Source organism: Mastigoproctus giganteus, chromosome 3, assembly GCF_048544385.1.
Source record: "Mastigoproctus giganteus isolate SK-2022 chromosome 3, ASM4854438v1, whole genome shotgun sequence".
Taxonomy (NCBI): Eukaryota; Metazoa; Arthropoda; class Arachnida; order Uropygi; family Thelyphonidae; genus Mastigoproctus; species Mastigoproctus giganteus.
Genome location: NC_143577.1, coordinates 246,332,614 through 246,353,315, shown reverse-complemented (window position 1 = coordinate 246,353,315; position 20,702 = coordinate 246,332,614). Strand labels below are relative to the sequence as shown.

The 20,702-nt window shown below is 37.8% G+C and overlaps 1 protein-coding gene across 1 annotated transcript in view; it reads left to right on the top strand.

Moving 5' to 3' along the window:
* Positions 1-20,702, top strand: part of Nf1 (neurofibromin 1) — a 1,111,953-nt gene that overhangs the window by 581,752 nt on the left and 509,499 nt on the right. The window contains exon 25 of the mRNA XM_090369763.1: positions 10,396-10,571. Coding sequence (XP_090225889.1) covers positions 10,396-10,571 — 176 coding nt within the window. The remainder of the gene's footprint in view (positions 1-10,395; positions 10,572-20,702) is intronic.

Genomic DNA, 20,702 nt, shown 5'->3' with positions numbered 1-20,702 from the left:
AAATTAGGAGATGAACTGGAACAGAAGGTAGCCATCCTGACAGGAAAGGTAGCAGATCCTGAAAGCGGAGTAGCAGTTGCGAATGCCGTATGATAATGCCCTGGAAGCTGTAAGATATTGCCCTGGAAGCTGTAAGATAGCAGCTCTGGATAAGGATAGGATAGAAGGCCCTTATGAAGACACCGGATCACAGAAATTAAGTAAGTGAAAGTTAATTTGAGAATACTGTAAGTTAACTGCTAGAGAAAGGACTGTAGTGCGATATTTGGGGAATTCAATGATAAGAGAAAGTTATTTTGAAAATACTGTAAGTTAAATACTAGTGAAAGGACTGTAATACGATATTGGGGAATTTAATGATAAAGATAAGATTAGATGGGTGAACCAAATAGGAGAAAAAATCTACTCTAAGACAATTATGGTTGTTTTAGGCAGTAATTTGGAATAAGGAGGATAGTAATGTTGATGAGAAAGTGAACGGAAGGAATTGTAGTAAAAAAATAGAAATATTAAATGTGTGGAGATAAAATTTATGTATATTGCCAACCCTTAAAGGTGTGTTTGAATGTAATATTGTATTTTAATGATCAAGTTCTGTAACTGATAATGGTTAAAGAAATATATAAGAAAGAGGAATAGGGAATTAAAGAATAAATTGGTAGTTATGATGATACATAAAAGTAATATGATCAATGATATGTTTAACTTTAATGATAAAAAATGTTATTGACACCTATGAGGTATGATTTGATTGTGTTGTAATAGGAGCAGAAATAAGGTGAGCATATAAAGAGTGTAACTATTTAACCTGTGTATGCATAATGAGAAAGGTGAGATAAAAAAAAAAGTCAAGTCTGTAAAGGAGCCTGTTAGATAGAAAGAGACTGGATATGTTGTAAGTACCTTGGTGTTGAAACAGTGAAATTCTATTCTCAATGAGATTTGTTATGATTTAACTGTAAATATGCATAATAAACTTGTTTTTTTTGTATAACATTTGTGTAATTATTTGTTGTACTGGACACAAGCCCATCCAAAGGGAATAATATACACCTACAAGTTTCCCCCCCAAAACCTGAAGTCTTCTGTGAAGTTGAATAGTCAGATGTGCAAGTGGGGAGATATTATAAAGGGGAGTTGTTTAAATAGGGGAATAAATTAAATTAAAATAATATAAATAATATATATATATATATACACAATTAAACCCCCCCCCACACTTCCTTATTTTTATTTGTTTCATAATTTTCATTTTTTTCTTCACATTGTGATAAAATATCATCCACTGATAATTGTTCTCTCTGAGCTTTAAGGATGTCTATAATATTTGCTGGTTCCAGGTCTTTAAATCCCTCTCTACTAATCATTTTTTCAATTTCTCAACTACTACTTCTGTCATTTCAACTGTTGCTTCTACAACACAGCTTTCTGGCCACAATGTTTTCTAGGCTGTTTTCATTTTTGAGAAGTTCATCCCAGACAAATTTAATATTTTTTTCAGCATGAAGAATGTTATAATTCTGCCAGTAATCACAAATTGAAGAACTGTTTGTTCCATCAATAACTTTCACATTTTGGTGCAGATTAGATAAATGTACAGGATGACTGGGCACATTGTCAAAAATAAGCAAGAGTTTGACTGCTGTGTTTCTCCTCAGACAATATTTTTCTGCTTTGACACAAAAATTGTTTAAAAACCAATCCTCACAGATTTTCACTGTCATCCAGGCTTTTTTGCCCATTGAATTGGTAAGGAGCTTATTGATATACCTTTAAAAGCATTGCCACATAACAAAAGTGAATCTTTCTTGAAACTGTGAACCCTGGAGAGGTTCTCTCTTCTTTTGAAATGAATGTTTGGCTTGATATATTCTTCCAAAATAAGCTGGTCTCATCAGCAAGAAACACTTGACTTGCTAGATAGCGATCATTCTCAATAATAACTGTTAAAGTTTTCAGATACAAAGAAGCAGCTTCTGTATCAGCCCTGGCTGTTTTTCCCATTAATTTTAGATTGTAAAGACTCTGATGCTTTCTAAAATTTTCAAAACAACCCTTACTGGCCTGAATGATATCTGAATTGGATGGACCAAGTTCTTTTTCCAAAAGATTAAAAATTTGCAGAGCTTTGGTGTGAATAACATCAGATCTAAGAAGTGTTCTATTTTGATTATGATCCTCTATCTGTAAAGCAAGTAATTTTTCAGTTTTCTCTATCACAGGGTTTTTCATTTTGTAGTACTTTTTGCAGCCAATGATGCGGAGCAGGTAACTGAATTTTTAATTTTCTTAGCATTTTGTCTAATTCATCATATGCTTCATACATTTACACTCTATTTCTTGGCCAATGCCAGAATCTTTATGCCATTCTATAACTCCTTAAAAATTTAATTTTTCCTCTAAATTTAAAATTTTTTTTTTTGTTGTAGTTTTCTTCATTTTAGGCCCTGTAAAATAAACACAACGTACATATTTTGAAACACGCTTTTTATGTACATAAGAAATAACAAAGAAAGCAAAGAACTGTAATTTTCATACTAAATGGGATGTGTCATCAAAAAAGCATTGTGTGTTATTTGAAAAGAAGCTCTTTTTTGATAATCAAATCACTGCACAGCAGCAAAACTCTTATTGCTTATTCCAAAATTTTAGTTGAAAATCCCTGACCGCACAGTAGCAAAACTTTGCAATAAGAAACCATACAAATTGAGGGATTACTCTACTGCTATAACTGGTTTCACTTACTAGGGTATTAATATATTCATAAAACTTATGTACATTTTCAATCAGAAGTTTCTTCCCCCTCCTCCCAATACTTTGCTTGGTTGTTCATTTGGACTGGCCATGTTTCAGCTTCAGCAACCCCAGTTTCTTTCACCATGCAGTATGAGTGATGTATTTGAGGGCAGTATGAGTGATGACAGGCACCATCATAACCCCAAATGTTCAAATTTTCCTTAAATTTCAAAGGTACAGCACTTGACTGGTGTTCACAGACCAGCTTCTAGGTAGTCCACTGGACTTCACCTCTTGGAAACTCTCAGGGAGGCATCTAGATCAGCTGGTATATAAACTTGTTGCCTCTACTCCATCACATAGTGACTAGAAGAAGTCTGAGTAGTGTGTGTGTGGAGAGAATTGTTGAGGCTATTTTTGTGTCAAGAAGCTGGGTATATTCTTGCCATGTTCTACATGATATGCAAAAATTTTGTTACTTCCTACAACATGTCCTTCCCCCACCTTTGTTTACCACTAAATACATCACAAATGGTCAAACAAACAGAACAAACTTATCTTCAAAAAGATCTTTTACTCTTCTTTGGTAAGATCTTACAAAAAGATCTTATGAAACACTTCCTTGTTCACTTCACAAATATATATGGTCTCATTTCCAATCTCAGTGATGTCAATTTATACTTGCAGTCTGCCAGTATCCATTGTCTTTTTCAACAGATTATCCCAATTATTGGTTGAATCAACTCACTGTCCAAATTTCCTCATGATTCCTTTTGCTTCAAAGGTTATGTCCCCTCTGATATTCCCTTTCAGAGAATTATTAAATTTGAATCTCCTTTTGATCTTTTCTAGCTTAAAATCTCTCTGTGCCATTCTGTCAAATCCATTGTTGCCCCTTTCATTCTCCCAACTCCACTAATCACTTGGAACTCTCTGACTTCCTTTCTTTGAAACTTCACTTTCTCTAGTCCAATTATTTGCTAACAGTGAAGTAATTTTCCTTGTGATTATAGTGTTCACAATTCCAGCTGATTGAGATGCTGAGGCTTTTACAATTAGTAGTGACCTCACACAGATTGTTCATTTACCTGCCAGAATATCTAACCACAGAAATTCTAACCACACAGCCAACAACACTCTGGATCTTTTTTTCACAAATGCCCCTTCTAAGTACATGGTCAAGGTGAGTGGTCCTTTGGGTACCTGGGATCACAACTTTGTGATGGTCTCTTCAATAATGGAGCCTTTCTCTCATGGCCATTCTCAGTTTTGTATTGTTTGGCAATACAAGAATGCAAAATGGGATGATCTGTGAGATTTGTATTCTTCTCTTCCTTGTTTGGATTACTGTTTTAAATTTGCTTATGTCACTGTTTTCTCAGATCATACCATGAAATTATTCTTGTAGGTAGGAAATCCTTTATTCCACACTCCACCTTAAAATCTCATTCTTTATCAAAACCTCGGTTTTCCAATAAATGTGCTAAGACTATTCAAGACAAGAGCATTGCATATCACAATTGGTTTGCATCCAAATCTCCAGGTAATTTTCTGACTACACCAAGTTTATATCAATTGTAAAGCAGGCCCCGGGTGCCAAGCAATTGTGATCGAGCATTTTCTCTGTGCTTAAAGTGTGATTATCCAAAAGCGATTTAGAGTTATATTAAGTTCCTGCCCTTAAGAAATTTATTTATTTAAAATCAGCTATTGTTACAAAAGTACTTGTACAGAGCAAGAAAGAAAAGTTACCTTTCTTTATTTTTCATTACTAACACTTGCTACCTTATGCTTGGTCACACCGGGCACTGCTCCTACCTCCCTGTGGCGGGGCCGGAAATCTTGGCAGAAAAGCTAATCTGCCAAGGGCCAAAAGGAGCAAGCATGGACCAAAATACGTTTCAGCCTCTAGAGCTGACAAGCTCTTGGCCAGAGATAGACATTGACCATAACATGTTGCAACCCAAAAGGTTGAGAACCACTTCCTCAGCGACAATTTATCGTACATTCCTTAAAATGCACTCTCTTGCAGATCAGCCTCTCAGTATGCTCTCTCCTTTCCTTATCCAGAAACACCTGGAAAGTCTGGCAGGATCTCCTAAGACAGTCAAGAGACTACAATCAGGCGACCTTCAATTGGAAACAATGAATTGTAAATATTCAGAGAAACTGCTAAAACTTACAAGCTTTGCTGGAATTCCAGTAAACGTTTCTCCCCATGCTACCCTAAATACATCTAAGAGCATTATATCCAGCTGGGATCTATTGAATATCATGGAGGAGGAGATAACACAAGAGCTTCAAGATCAAAATGTCATTGCAGTGAAAAGAATTATGGTGAAAAGAGAAAATATACTCACACCTACAAGGAATATTATTCTAACTTTTAACATGCCAAATATACCACCATCGATAAAAGCAGGCTACTTACTCTGCCGCATTAGACCATATATTCCTAACCCATTGAGATGTTTTAAGTGCCAGAAGTATGGCCACTCTCAAACGGCGTGCAGAGGAAACCAGGTTTGTCCTAATTGTGGGTCCAGTGACCACACCCCCTTTGGGTGAAAGTGACTGCTTGGCAAAAGGAATGACTTGCCCCAACTGTAAAGGAAACCATCCTGCCTACTCAAGGACATGTGACAGTTGGAAAACTGAGAAGCAAATTGTTAAATATAAGATAGAAAATAAAGTAAGCTTTCAAGAAGCACGAAGGAAATTACTTACTCCCAATATCAATAAACGTACGTACGCCCATATTGCACAAAAATATCAATCAGTGGCCACCCAATCTGATGTTACAGTCCCTTCAACCACCTCAATCTCTGACTGGGCTCGGACTGTTCTCTCTCAGCAACAGTCCAATGTCCCAAAACAGTTGAACCAGGCAAGTAATACTGCACTTACAGTACCAGCTACATCTCCTTCTCCACCCCCAGTGATTTCTTCTATATCGAATAATCGTAACTCAAATTTGAAAAAGAATATCCAAGAAACGTCTATGGATACTATTGACTCATCCAGACAAGAAGAACCAATCTTAGAAATATATGCGGAAAAAGAAATGGACACTGGTCGACCATTATTCCCAAAAAAGACAAACCAAAGCCTGAATGTCACAAGACAATCACATTAAAAAAACAGTCAGAAACAGCTTCTACTAAACATTAGTAATGCCTTACATTCTACAATGGAATTATAGAGGATTTCGTAGCAACCTTAATGATATTCAAGTCTTAATTACCCGCTACTCTCCAGTTGGTTTCTGTCTACAGGAAACCTAACTCCTCAAATTTCCACCAACATAAAGAACTATGCCATCTATCGCCACGATCATAATACGTGAAATGCTGCCCATGGGGGCAAGGCCATCTTGGTCAACTCAAAGATCCCGACCAAGCAAATTGCTTTGCAAACTAAAATTGAAGTTGTCGCCGTACGTTTGATAACCCAGATTTCTTTAACACTAGTATCAGTCTATCTCCCACCAAGTCATACCTTCTCTTACCAAGATCTTGAAAACCTGCTAATGCAATTAGTACCCCCTGTCTGTCTCTTGGGTGATTTCAATGGCCACAACCCCTTATGGGGATCGACAAAATTAGATATACATGGCTGCTTAATTGAAACCTTTCTGGATAAGCAAAACCTTACTGTTCTTAATACTGGTACACCCACTCACGTACAACTACCAACTGGACAAACCTCTGCAGTCAATCTATCAATATGTTCCTTGATTCTGTTTCCAATCATAGAATGGTCTGTTATGGTCAGTGACCATTTTCCAATTATTTGTGATCTGCTTACTGCACAACCACCATTAGCCATACCCTGCAGGAAATGGAAGTTCTCTCAAACCAACTGGGTCAAATTTCAATCAGTTGTCACCCTGGATGAGCAATATATACAAACACAGTCGATAGATGAAGCCACAGATTATATCACTTCACACCAACTATCTGCAGCTAAATGTTCAGTTCCATTGTCGAATCCCCAATCCCGACAGCACCTTAACTATTGGTGGAATCAAGAATGCACAATAGCTAAGAAGTTAAAAAATAAAGCGTGGAATTTATTTCGTAGATCCCCAACCACAGCTAATCAATTAGCTGTGGTTGGGGATCTATGAAAGTATCAATCAAGTATCAGCTAATCGAGTATCAGCGAAAGTATCAGCTAATCATGTATCAATTACAAGAAACTAAGAGCAAGAGCAAAAGCACGTTGCATTCAAAGAGAAGCCAAGAAAAATTCTTGGATTCGGTTTGCATCTACCATAAACAGAAACACTAACTCTAGGTTAATATGGAAGGAAATTAGGCAGATTTCTGGAAAATTTCCAACCACTCCTTCACCAATTCTTTCATGGAATGGGCAAGAACTATCTGCTCCTGAAGATATTGCAAATGCCTTGGCCAAAACCTTTGCCGAAGTTTCTGCGGCATTAAATCATTCTCTGGTTTTTCAGAAAATAAAGACCAAGACTGAACAACGAGCCATCAACTTTCGAGCCTCAGTTTTCTTTCCATATAACCAGCTTCTTCAATATCATGAACTTCTACATGTCATTAAAACAACACGCAACAGTGCCAGATGGAATATCTTACATTATGTTACAAAACCTTGGTGACAGAAATTTACAAATACTGCTGGTCTACTATAACCGGATATTTATGGAAAACATTTATCCCAGCTCTTGGCATCATGCCACAGTTCTTGCCTTTTTGAAACCCGGTAAAGATCCTACCAGTCCTAACAGTTATAGACCTATTTCTCTATCCAGTTGCCTGAGTAAATTCCTTGAAAGAATGATCCATAATTGCCTTGTTTGGATCATCGAAACGCAACAACTAATTAGCAATAATCAGCATGGCTTTCGAAAGAACAGGTCCTCCTTAATCTCATGATCAAATCAGAGTTTGCAATTCGTAATGCCTTTGTAAAAAATGAACATCTTGTTATGGTTTCCATAGACATAGAGAAGGCATTTGATACTACTTGGCGTCGTGGCATTCTCAGTGACCTCCATGCTCTAGGTCTATGAGGCAACCTGTCTATATTCATCAGGAACTTTCTCAGGACTCGTTCGTTCCAAGTTCGATGCCGCAACTCGCTTTCTATGACATTTTTACAGGAAGGAGTGCCACAAGGGTCTGTACTGAGTGCAACCCTTTTTGCCCTTAGAATCGATTCCATCACAAAAGAACTTCCAAATACTGTTGAGACCTACCTTTATGCCGATGATCTCTCTATTTCTTGCCATTCTCAGAATATGAGATCCGTTGAATGACAGCTGCAGATATCTTTGAATAAAGTCCAAAGGTGGGCAGAGTTAAATGGCTATCGTCTATCACAGCAGAAAACTGTTGCAATACACTTTTGCAATCAACGGAAAATGCATACAGATCCCAAACTTCAGATGCAAAACTTTACTGTTCCAGTGACTAACAACATCAGATTCTTGGGATTAATCCTTGACAGGAAACTAAATTTCCTTCAGCACATTAAATCTGTCCGTATATCCTGCCTCAAAAAGCTGAACATACTAAGAGCTTTATCTGCCTTGTCTTGGGGAGCAGACCGTACATCTCTGTTGCTCTTATATAGAGCATTGATCAGATTCCAATTGGATTATGGTGCTCCACTTTATGATTCCGCCCGTAAGAGTACACTATGATGGCTGGATCCTATACAGCATAGCGCATTGCAGATTGCACTTGGTGCTTTCAGGACATCTCCTACTCATAGTTTGTACATTGAAGCTGATGAGCCCCCCCCTTTACCTACGCAGAAAAACGCTGCTTCTTAAGTATGCAGCCCAAATACAAAATTGCTATTGTCATCCTATTCAGCCATACCTCTTTAATCCACCACTGCAAAACCTCTATAGAAATAAACCCAGTAAAATAAGACTGGCAAGCTTACGCCTTATTGAATTAATGCAGAGTTGGAAAGTTCAAATTTTCAACAGGAAACATTTAATGAATTACTCCCAACCGCCATGGATTTCCCCTCCTCAGTTATATTTTATCTTCACATGTGGGGAAAGAATCGTCTACCAACACTCAATGTGAAACAACTCCATGCAAGCCATATTCAGAAATACGCTGATTTTTTGCCCATATATACTGATGGCTCCAAATCACATTCAGCCGTTGGAGCAGTGGCAGTATTTCCCTCTACTATCATTTCAGTTGCCCTTCCACCCGAGTATAGCAGCTTCTCCGCAGAACTTCACGCAATAAAATTAGCTTTAGACAACCTGAATCTCTACCCATCTCTAAAATATGTCGTATACACAGACTCTCTCAGCTCAATAACCGTAATGCAAAACTCCTCCTACAAGGCTCACCCTGTGTTAAATCAAATCAGAAGATTCCTATTACAAATTGAAGAATGTCATCAGTCAGTGATCTTTTGCTGGATCCCAGCACATTCAAGGATAAAGGGTAACGAACTTGCTGATGAAACTGTTAAAAATCCCTCAACTTTTGATTTAACCTCCATTCCGGTTCCAGCCTCCGACTACTGTCACATCATACAAACAGCATGTTTCGCGAAGTGGAAAGAGCTATGGCACACCCAAACAAATAATAAACTCTACCAGTTTAAACACGATCCAAAGCATTGACACTCTAGCACCAAAACAGTATGAAGAGAAGAAGTGGTTCTTGCACGGGCGTGTATCGGACACACATATCTGACCCACCTCCATCTGCGAGGCGAAGATCCTCAATGTCCATACTGTTCAGAAAATTTAACAGTCAAACATTCTGATTGACTGCCCTCACTATCAACAAGACAGAACATCCATCCTGTGTTCCCTGAGTAATCTACGAGAACCAATGACATTACAACATATTATTGGAGATGATGCAAACATCAACGAGTTTTTCTCTTATCTGAAAATAATTGGACTATATGATAAATTCTAAAATATCTTTGTAAACACAACCAAGTTTTTATGCCTAAATTATGTTTTCAGTTACGCTTAAATTTTGTTTTTAGAATTTTTCTGTGAATAGGCGCATTATAGCCACAGCAGCTTATGTGCCATTAAACCCCCATCACACACACACAATTGTAAAGCAGTTATTAATCAGTCCAGACTAGATTTTGAATGGCTTAAGAGTAGAAAACTTGATCCTTTCTCAAATTTAGTCATGCATTCTTGTCTCTTGCCAGCCATATTGGCTGCAAATTTTGCCTATCTGTTCTCCCACCTGTTAAAACCTAATGGTTCTATTGCTAACACAGTTAAAGATAAAGTTTATCTGCCTGCATCCTACTTTTCTTCCAACTTCTGTATTGATCATCTTGGCAAACCACCCCTATCATTTCCAGTACACTCTACTCAACAGTACCTTCTGTGGTCTTCCGTCAGAAGAAGTCAGAAAAATATTCAACAAGCTTACCATTTTAGGATATTATGACCTTAGTTATAAGTATGATGTTACATTCACTTTGTTGGATTTAATAGAGTTGTAGTTTTGATTTTATCGATGTTTTAACATTTTAATTATATTTAGAAATTATTGTTTTGCAAAAACTCAATGTTTATTTGTAAGGGACATTTCAATTTATAGATTTTCTTTCAATAGAAATCTACATTTCTGTTTACAATAGAAATATTGTTACAAAATGTTTCTTTTTTTATAGGTATTTTTCCTTATTCATGAACCTTTTAAATGAATGTAGTGAGGCTCCAGAAGATAAAGATGTTTCTAGACATAGGGTTCAGACATCTAAATTAAGTGAATTGAGGACATGCACTATACAAGCCATGTCAAATTTGCTTAGTGCAAATATTGATAGTGGCTTAATGCATTCTATAGGTACTGTATGAATAATTGTCAGTGGCTTTTTGCTGTTTTGTATTTCAGAAACTTCAGGTTATTGTAGTATTATAATTCCTGTATTAACTCACCTTGATTTTTGCCAGTGTTGATAAATTCTATCAAATATGGTTATATTATACAGCACTTGACAGACACCCAAATTTCTTTTTTATTTCTGGAAAAAGTTTTTGCTTTTTTGAATTCTGCATAGTTGTATACCCTTGCTTGACCATTTTATTAATGGGTTGCATTATATGTATTATAAATAATTTAGATTTTAATGAAAAATACGAAAATTAAAAAATATTACTTTTTGCATGCCATTGTCAATGAAACAATTTTTTTTTAATTTCACTCAAATTTAAAAAAAAAAACAAAAGCAGAAGAATGTTTATAAATATAAATGTAGTAGTAGTGGCATGTGATGCAAGAAAGCAAATGTATGAGCTTATGCAGCATCAGCCAAAAAAAAAAAAAAAAAATCACACCATTCCCTACAAATGCCTGTCCAGTTCCTCCTTAAATTTATTCAACCTATCAACTTCCACAACGACAGATGGAAGTTTGTTCCAGCAATTAACCACCAGCTGGCTAAAGGCAAATTTCCGCACATCTATTCTACATCTGTCATTTCTTAATTTGAATTTATGCCCCCTTAGATTCGTAATCTGAACAAGTGGAAGGATCCCATCAGAATTCAGCGTGCTCAACCCATTCAAGGCCTTATATACCTCAATCAGATCACCGCGCAGGTGCCTAGTCTCCAGCCACTGCAATTTGCAGAACTTAAGCCTCTCCTGGTAAGAGGATTCCTTCATTCCCCTCACCAATCTTGTTGCCCTTCTCTGTACACGCTCAAGTAAATCTACATCCTTCCTAAAATGAGGCCTCCAGACCTGTACGCAGTATTCAAGCCGTGGCCTGACCATTGCCTTATACAGAGGGATAATCACCTCCTTTTCCCTGCTAGCAAAATTCCTATATATCATTGACAAAACCCCATGACCTGCCCTGGCAGCCTGTCTGCATTGCTCAGAAAACTTCATATCTGCCTGCACAATTACTCCCAGGTCTTTTTCATTTTCTACCACCTTAAGTGTAGTACCACACAGTTGGTACGTTTCTCTGGAGTTACTTTTACCCATATGCAGTACTTTGCATTTGTCAAGGTTAAACTTTAGTTGCCACTTCTTAGCCCATCTGCCCAAATTATCTAGATCCTGTTGCAGTAGAACACTGCCATTACTGTCATTAACAACCCTGCCAACCTTTGTATCATCTGCAAACTTCGACACTAAGCCTGATATTCCTTCATCAATATCATTGATAAATATACAAAACAACAGTGGACCCAACACCGAACCCTGTGGGACTCCACTAATAACATTAGTCCAAGAAGAGCAGCACCCATTGATTACTACCCTCTGTCTTCTCCCACTTAACCATCCTTTTATCCATTGTAGCAACTTACCCTTAATACCATTCTGCTCCAATTTGTACAATAGTCTTCCATGCAGAACAGTGTCAAAAGCTTTCCTGAAATCCAAATATATGATATCAAAATTATTTTTTGCATCCAGTTCCTTTGTAACCACATCATAATATCCTATCAAATTTGTCAGACAAGACTTTCCCTTAATAAACCCATGATGTGTCTGAATTATTGCTGCAGTCTTGTCTAGATGATCCTGCAATGCATCTTTAACCAGCGATTCCATTATTTTACCCGGAACAGAAGTTAAACTAACTGGTCTGTAATTACCCGTGTCACCCTTCGATCCCCCTTTGTGAATTGGGGATACATTTGCACATCTCCAGTCCATGGGAACCTCCCCTGAGTCCAAGGATGCTCTCATAATTATGGCTAACGGTTTGCTTAGTTGCTTTGCCGCCTCCTTTAATATAATAGATAGGATAGATCCCATCCACCCCAGGTGCTTTTCTTACGTTTAACTTCAACAATTTCTCTTCCACTTTGCTCTCAGTTATTACAAAATCATTAAGTATCTTGCTACAATTTGATAACCTTCTGTCATTTTCAAACCTTAATAATTCCTCACGTGTGAATGTAGATGCAAAATACTCATTCAGTTTGTTTGCTATCTGAGCAGGATCATGAACAGTCGAACCATCGATGTCAAGTGGACCAATCAGATTCATCCCCTTCCTTTTAAAGGTGTGAAATTTAAAAATTATGCATGCGCACATATTTTTGTTTATATAGAATCTCCCCGACTTACATAAGGGTTGCGTTCCGTGGAACTCTGTGTAAGATGAATTTGAAATAACACAATTTCCCTAAAGGTTTTGCAGCACTTGCAACTATGTATGCTGAATTTGATTGAAGCCAAAAAGAAATGTTAAACAAACATGTAAATAGAATTATTTATTGAATTTTTTTTATCCCATGCATACATTGTTGCCAAAATCAACATCTCCAGCTGATAAGTATGCCACTGCAGAGATTGAGGGTGTAGAAATTTAGAAGTGGCTTTTTCGGACACATCACAAAATTTCTCTGCTGCTGCAGAATCAGCACGGGTGACTTCACTGCATAACTTTAACCCCAAGCCAAGTTCATTGCTATTATTATTATTAGCCCTATAGTGCAAGGAAGCATGAGGCGTATGCTGCACCAGCCAAAAATAAATTTCTGAGTTACCCTGAGAGAGAGAGAGAGAGAGAGAGAGAGAGAGAGAAGTAGAAAGGAATCATGAAGAAAGAGAAGAATGATGATATCCAGCTCAGGACCCTGGGTGTGCCAAGCCCATACTCACCAGATGTGAGCCGCATTGCTTGGGGTTTGCTGTACTTATCCTTAATATCTTTATAAATACTTGTTGCTTTTTCTTGAAGGGTTATTAGACTCAGGGGCACTCACTTCTGAATCTGATTTTCCATCCATATTATTAGTAGCTTTTCCACCATGATATCCGCACCTGAATGCTGTTTTTTTGATCACTGTTGATCTTAAATTTCTTTTATATGTTCTTTTATATGCACACTGTGCTTTAAAATAGCATTCACTGTTGAAGCAGCAAGACCTAATTCCTGTGCAATAAATGACAAACTTTTTCTGCTTCGTACTTTATCATTTTCATCATCATTTCTAAATCAGTTTTGTTTCGTTTCTTAGCACTGCCACCACTTGCACTTTCTGTTGGTCTCTTTCCCTTCACCATTGTAAATAGGAATGAAGAGACGATTCTGAAAATTTAGTTATTTTTTTATATGATTGAAGATTACAGTGAAGAGGAAACACATTTCACCATAATAACGTAAAAAACCCAAACAATTCCAGTTATTGGGATTATACGACTGCAAGATCGAGTTTACTACCCATTTATAACAGATTGCACTAACAGGAAAGCCCAATAAACTGGAAAGTGCAAATTGTTTTTATTCTTTTATGGTCATGACCTTCAGAAATATTCTTTTGAAAAATATCAACAAAGGCTTTCAAAATTGATTCTTATAATGGAACACATGATAACGATGAAAGGGTAGGGCTCCATTATAAAAATAACCTTTCAGAGTGATAAATAGTTTAGATATATAGTGAAAATGAAAATTTCAACTTCAGAGTACACAAAAAAAAAAAGCAGCAACACAAGAAAGCTGAACATTTATTCCTACAGGATGCAAAATACGTTTCCACAAGTTTTTTTAAGTTTGAACCGGCCAGCAAAAACTTACGTAAAGTAAAATTTATGGAAATGGAGTATTATGTAAGTAATACCGGCCAGCAAAAACTTACGTAAAGTAAAATTTATGGAAATGGAGTATTATGTAAGTCGGGAAGTGCCTGCATATTAGTATAATATATGCAGGATCATCTAGACAAGAGTGCTGTTATAGTTTAGGCACAGAATGGGTCCATCCAGCCTGACCAGTTTGATTGGATACTACAATGTTATCACAAAAGAACCGGATGCAAAAAATACTTTTGATACTGTTGCACATAAAAGATTGCTGTACAAATTGGAGCAGTGTAGCATTAAGGGCAAGCTGCTGCTATGGATAAACGGCTGGTTGAGTGGGAGAAGAAGAGTGGTAATCAATGGACACTTCTCTTCTTGGTCTACTGTTATTAGTGGAGTACCATAGGGTTCGGTGTTGGGATCACTGTTGTTTTCTATATTTATCAATAATATTGATGAAGGTATATCAGGCTTAATGTCCAAGTTTTCAGATAATACAAAGGTTTGCAGGGTTATTAATGACAGTAATGACCATATGCTACTGCAACAGGATCTAGAAAAGTTGGGTAGATGGGCTGAGAGGTGTCAACTGAAATTTAACATTTGATAAATGAAAAATACTGCATATTTTTAATATTAGTATTAGCAATGGCCATATGGTGCAAGGAAGCCTATGGTTTATGTTACACCAGCCAAAAATAAAAAAAATTAATAAATAAATAAATTTAATAAAAAAAAATAATAATAATTAATAAGAGAAAAGGAATTAAGCAACCTATGTGCTTTCCTCCTCCTGTAGCTGTCACCACCAAATACAGAGGATGTGGAAAGGTTAGGGAATGACCACCGCATATCTCCGGAGCACTATGGCATTAGTTGCTAATGCTTCTAAAAACCAAATAACAAACAAACAACAAACCTCCTGTAGCTAATTATCCAGCTGACCTTTGAATTTCCTCAAACTGTCAGCCTCTACCACCCTGTAGGTAACTTATTTCAGTATTTGATAACTCACTGGTGAAAATATTAGTCTAATCCAGTCTAAACATCTCCCCCATAACTTGAAATTGTGGCCCCTAGTTCTAAAATCATTTATAACCATGAAAATTTCTTCCCCATTCATTTTACTTATGCCCCTCAGAGTCTTGAAGACTTAATCAAGTCTCCTCTGAGGTGCTTAGTTTCCAAGCTCTGCAACCCACATATTCAAAGTCTTTCCTCATATGGATGCCTTTTTGTCGAATTCACTAGGCAAGTTGCCCATCTTTGGACCCTTTCAAGAAGCACAATGTCTTTCTTTAGTTGTGGTCTCCATACACAGTATTTGGTTCATACCATACACAGCTCCGTACACAGTATTCCAAGTGTGGTCTAACAATAGCCTTATATAATGGGATTATGACGTCCTGATCTCTAATAGCAATTGTTCGATAAATCATCGATAGGACATCATGGGACTTCCTTGAAACCTGTCTACAATGCTCAGAGAACTTCATATGTGACTGTATCATAACACCCAAATCCCTTTTCTCCATGACTGACTTTAGTTCAATTCCACCTAGTTTATGTTACTGTTCTCCAGGTGCAATCCCTTACACTTTGCTGGATTTTTCTGCCATTTTTCTGACCATCCCTGAAGTCTATCTAGGTCACTCTGAAGAAGCTCTGCTTGGTGGTGATCATTAACAACTCTACCAACCTTTACATCATCTGCAAATTTAGACATCCTGCTATCTATCCCTTCATCAATATCATTTATAAAAGTCAAAAACAACGGTGGTCCTAATACTTGGGGAACCCCACTTCCTTGGGGAAACCCCACTTCTTACATCAACTCAATCCGAGGAATAACTGTTTATCATTAATAAATTATTGTGCCACAGAGCAAAAACATAAAGAAAATGACAAGCTGCAGTTTAAAAAAAAAATACATTTAACGTTACATAAAAATACATTGATGTTCACGCAAACAATAAAACAAAAGTAAAAATAATACATAGCTTTTGGACTGGAAGGTGTCCTTCATCAGTTGTGACTGTTAATCTATGTGTGTGCCATGGCAGTCATGTATGGTGAACTATGTGTATGTAACAATTAGCTGTTAGAAGGGAAAGCTTGTAGTTGTAGCTGTAATGCCTGGGAACATTGTAAATGCCGATGTTGTTAGCCAAGAGGGTGGTTGTCTCAGTAATGGGATGGACACAACATCCTCTTTTTTTGGTTAAAGGAATCGCTGCAGCATGAGATGTACAGTGACTCCAACCAGGCATGGCGATGGTTAATGGTGGGATAAATCAACAATCATGACGTTGCAGCATGGGTCAACCAGAAGTGCTCGGCAATGGCTCAGTGCTCCTTGTCTGCTAAATGGATAGTTTTTTCATGTTTAGAAACATGACTGCTGCACCTCCTGCCAGTTACCCTAATAGCAACCAGTGCAGTCACGGCAGGAAATACGGAAGACTAATCACTCTGCAGCAAGGGGGAAACCAATGTTTTAACTCTTGAGACAAGGGATCGCAACTTCCTGCCCATGAGTTGTAAGCACTTTATCTCATGAGCTTTTAAGACGCTAGAAATTTGTTGTGATAGGTTTCAGTAGAATGGGATAAAGGCTGTCGAGGAGGAGTCATTACTGCACATGGTCCTGTGGGTCACTACGTGGTCACTGGCAGTGACCATTTAGATAAGGTGGGATAGTTGCACCTCGCAAGATCTGTCTTAACCCTAGTAATCTCAGCGTGTCTCTCATCTGCAGAACTAGAGTGGGTCCAGGCACGGGTTAGCAGGGCTTGTGCTGCTGAGAAGATGGCTGCGTGCATGTGCCGACCAGTAGTTGATGAATTGGCCAGCACACATTGGTTTGCGATAGACTGTTGTCTTCAAACACGTGCCCTTGTGTCGAACAAGGGTATCCAAGTATGGAAGGGTGTTGCCTGACTCCAGTTCGATGGTGAACTGGATGAAAGGTGACAGAGATTTAAGGTGGTGCAAAAGTTGGTTGTCCAACTCCCAGGGAATGACCACAAGCGCATCATCCATGTAGCAACACCAAAAGGCAATGGGATCTGGTAGACCCACAAATGCACGACTCTCCAACTCCTCCATTGCGATTTTTGCCATAACTGAACTAACCGGGGAACCCATGCTGTATCATATATCTGCTGGAGTCACCAAACGTGACGGTCCCACCAGTCAACAGTATAAGGGTGGCTGAAATGTCCTGTGAAGTTAGAAAAGTTCTGTTGCTTAGGGTCTGGTTGCTGTCCAGAAGCTCCTTGGAACACATGATGGCCAGTTCAACTGGAATCGAAGTGAAAAGAGACACCACGGCAAACTTCATTCCCAGGGTGAGTTAATCCAATTGCTCTGCAGATAAGCACTTATCCCTCAAATTCAGTACAGACTGTGAGCAGTCTGTTGTAGCAGCTCTATGTTGGTAATGGGAGTTATGGGACTTGCAGACAAAATTTGCAAACTTACATTGTTGCCAGGTACGATAATGCTGAGACTCTCTCAGTTTAATGGAATCTTTCTGGAGTTTAGTGATACTCATTATCATTGATAGTTGGAACTGTTGATGTACTCATATGCAACCTTTTTAATTAAAACTGAATATATACCATCTTCCACTTGAGCTTTTTCCTCTTTTAATCTCAGCAGCTTTTTTTAATAAATGTTTGTCTGAGATAATTATATCACTTATCTTATGAGCCTCATACCTTAACATTCCCCAGAGTTTCAAGCTTGTTTGTGACTGTAAATATCAGCCCATTGTTGTTTTGTGTATTTATCAGTGATGCCGATGAAGGTATATCAGGCTTAATGTCCAAGTTTGCGGATGATACAAAGGTTGGCAGGGTTGTTGATGACAGTAAAGACAATATGCTACTGCAACAGGATCTGGAAAAGTTAGGCAGATGCACTGAGAAGTGGCAACTGAAGTTTAACATTGACAATTGCAAAGTACTGCATATGGGTAGCAGTAACCCAATAGAAATGAAGTTTTCTGAACAGTGCAGACTGGCTGCCAGAGCAGGTCATAGAGTTTTGTCAATGATATATAGGAATTTTGCTAGCAAAGAAAAGGAGGTGTTTATACCTTTGTATAAGGAACTGGTAAGGCCTCACCTTGTGTACTGCATACATGTCTGGAGGCCTCATTTTAGGAAGGGTGTAGAGTTGCTAGAATGTGTACAAAGAAGAGCAACAAGATTGGTGAGAGTAACAAAGGGGTTCGCTTAACAAGAGAGGCCTAAGTTCTGCATGTTGCAGCATCTGCAGACTAGGCACCTGTGAGGTGGTCTGATCGAGGTGTATAAGGCCTTGAATGGTTTGAGTGGGCTTAATGCTGATGGGATACTTCTGCTTGCTCTGAAAGTTAAGAGCCTGAGGGGGCGTAGATTCAAATTGAGGAAAGACAGTTGTAGTATAGATGTGCGGAAGTTTGCCTTTAGCCAGTGGGTAGTTGATTGCTCTAACAGACTTCCATCTGTTGTTGTTGGAAGTTGGTAGCTTAAATAAATTTAAGGCTGAACTAAACAAACATTTGGAGTGACTGGATGGGAGTGTTTTTTTTTGGCTGATGCTATATAAGCTTGCTTTCTTGCACCATATGCCTCAACTAATGCTAATCAATGAGATGCATTATTTCAACTCATCTGCCATTTCTGTTGTGCTCTCTGTGGGCTTTCTGCTGCAACCATTTAAGGGACCAATTGGATTTACTCTATTTCTCTTATTCATATATGAGCAGAACTCCTTAGTTCTTAGCTTCTCTTTGTTGGTTCTTTCTCATAATCAGTTTTCTCCTGTTATGGGAGAAAACTGACTATGAGAAAGAACTAGCAAAGAGAAGTACAATTTATTCCACATCACTGGCTTTATTACCTATTCTTTTAATGCTTATATGATAATATGTAATAAATAAGATAATGCTTATAAGAGAATATGTTATAATGCTTATAAATTGGAATTACGTGAAAGTCTGTAATTGTACCATGCTTGCTTCTTTTGCTTGATGAGACTTAGTATTCATCATCATTCATCATTCTGCTCTTCCGTTTGGCACAGGTTGAGTCCCTATTTAGATCTCGTCCTCCCTTGTTGATCTCTTGAATCTTGCATCATTTGTTGATAACTCTGAAAGCCTGTATTTTCCTTTAGGCATTGGAGCCGTTCTCTTTTGGGTCTTCCTCGTGGTCTCTTATCTCCAATTCTTCCTGTCAGTACTACATTAGGCAGCCTGCGTTGTTTCATCCGGTTCACATGTCCAAACCACTGAAGTTGTTTTTTGTAGATCTGCTCTATTATTCTGTGTTCAAAATTTAGATCTCGCCTTACTTGTTCATTAGTTTTATGTTCTCTCCAATTTGTTTTATTGACTTAGTAATAGCAGTGCCAAATAATGCAAAAAGCAAGCTTATACAGCATCAGCCAAAAAAGCACACAACACTTCCCATTTCACCTATTCTTTGCCTCCAATATTTTGTCTAGTTCTTCCTTGAATTTATTTAAACTATCAACTTTCACAACAATAGCTGGAAGATTGTTCCTACAATTAACCACCTGGTGGCCAAAGGTTCTGCAACCATCCTTTCTCAATTTGAATTTGTACCGCCTCTTGTGTGTGGTCTCAGCAAGAGGAAGAATCTGATCAGCATTGAGCTTCATCATTCAAAGCCTTAAACACTTCACTCAGATCACCTTGCAGGTGCGTAGTCTCCAGATGCTGCAATTTGCAAAACTGAAGCCTATCTTGGTAAGAGCACTCCTTTGTTCTGCTCAAAAATCTCTTTGCCCTTCCTTGTATTCATTCCAGCAGATCCACATCTTTTCTAAATGAGTCCTTCAGACCTTTGTTACTTTGCCTCTCTCTTTACTGACAAAATACCCTTTATGCCAAGAAGAGGCTATGTGAGTGAGGCTGAGAAATATGTAATTAGTGATGTCGTAATTACAGATAATTGTTTATTAGAAAAACTTCTGAGCATAAAGGCAAGTAAGGCTAATGGAGTTGATGGCGTATACCCTATAGTTTTGAGGGAAAGTGTGTGAGAGTTAATTGAACCATGGAAGTTAATTATGAGGGCATCTTTGGACTCAGTGGAAATTCCTTTGGATTGGAGAAGTACCACTGTATTGCCAATATATAAAAGCAGTTCTAATAGTGAAGTTAGTAACTACAGATTGGTTAGTCTGACTTCAGTGATAGAAAAAATCTTAGAGGCAATGATTAAGAGTGCAATTCAGGGACATTTACATAGATATGACAATGTGGAGGACACACAACATGGCTTTGTTAAGGGTAAATCACAACTTAGTATGCTATTTTCACACAGTTACTCATGAGCTGAATTTAGGGAACAATTTTGATGTAGTTTATTTGAAATTTAGCAAAGCAATTGACTCGGTCCTTCATGAGAGC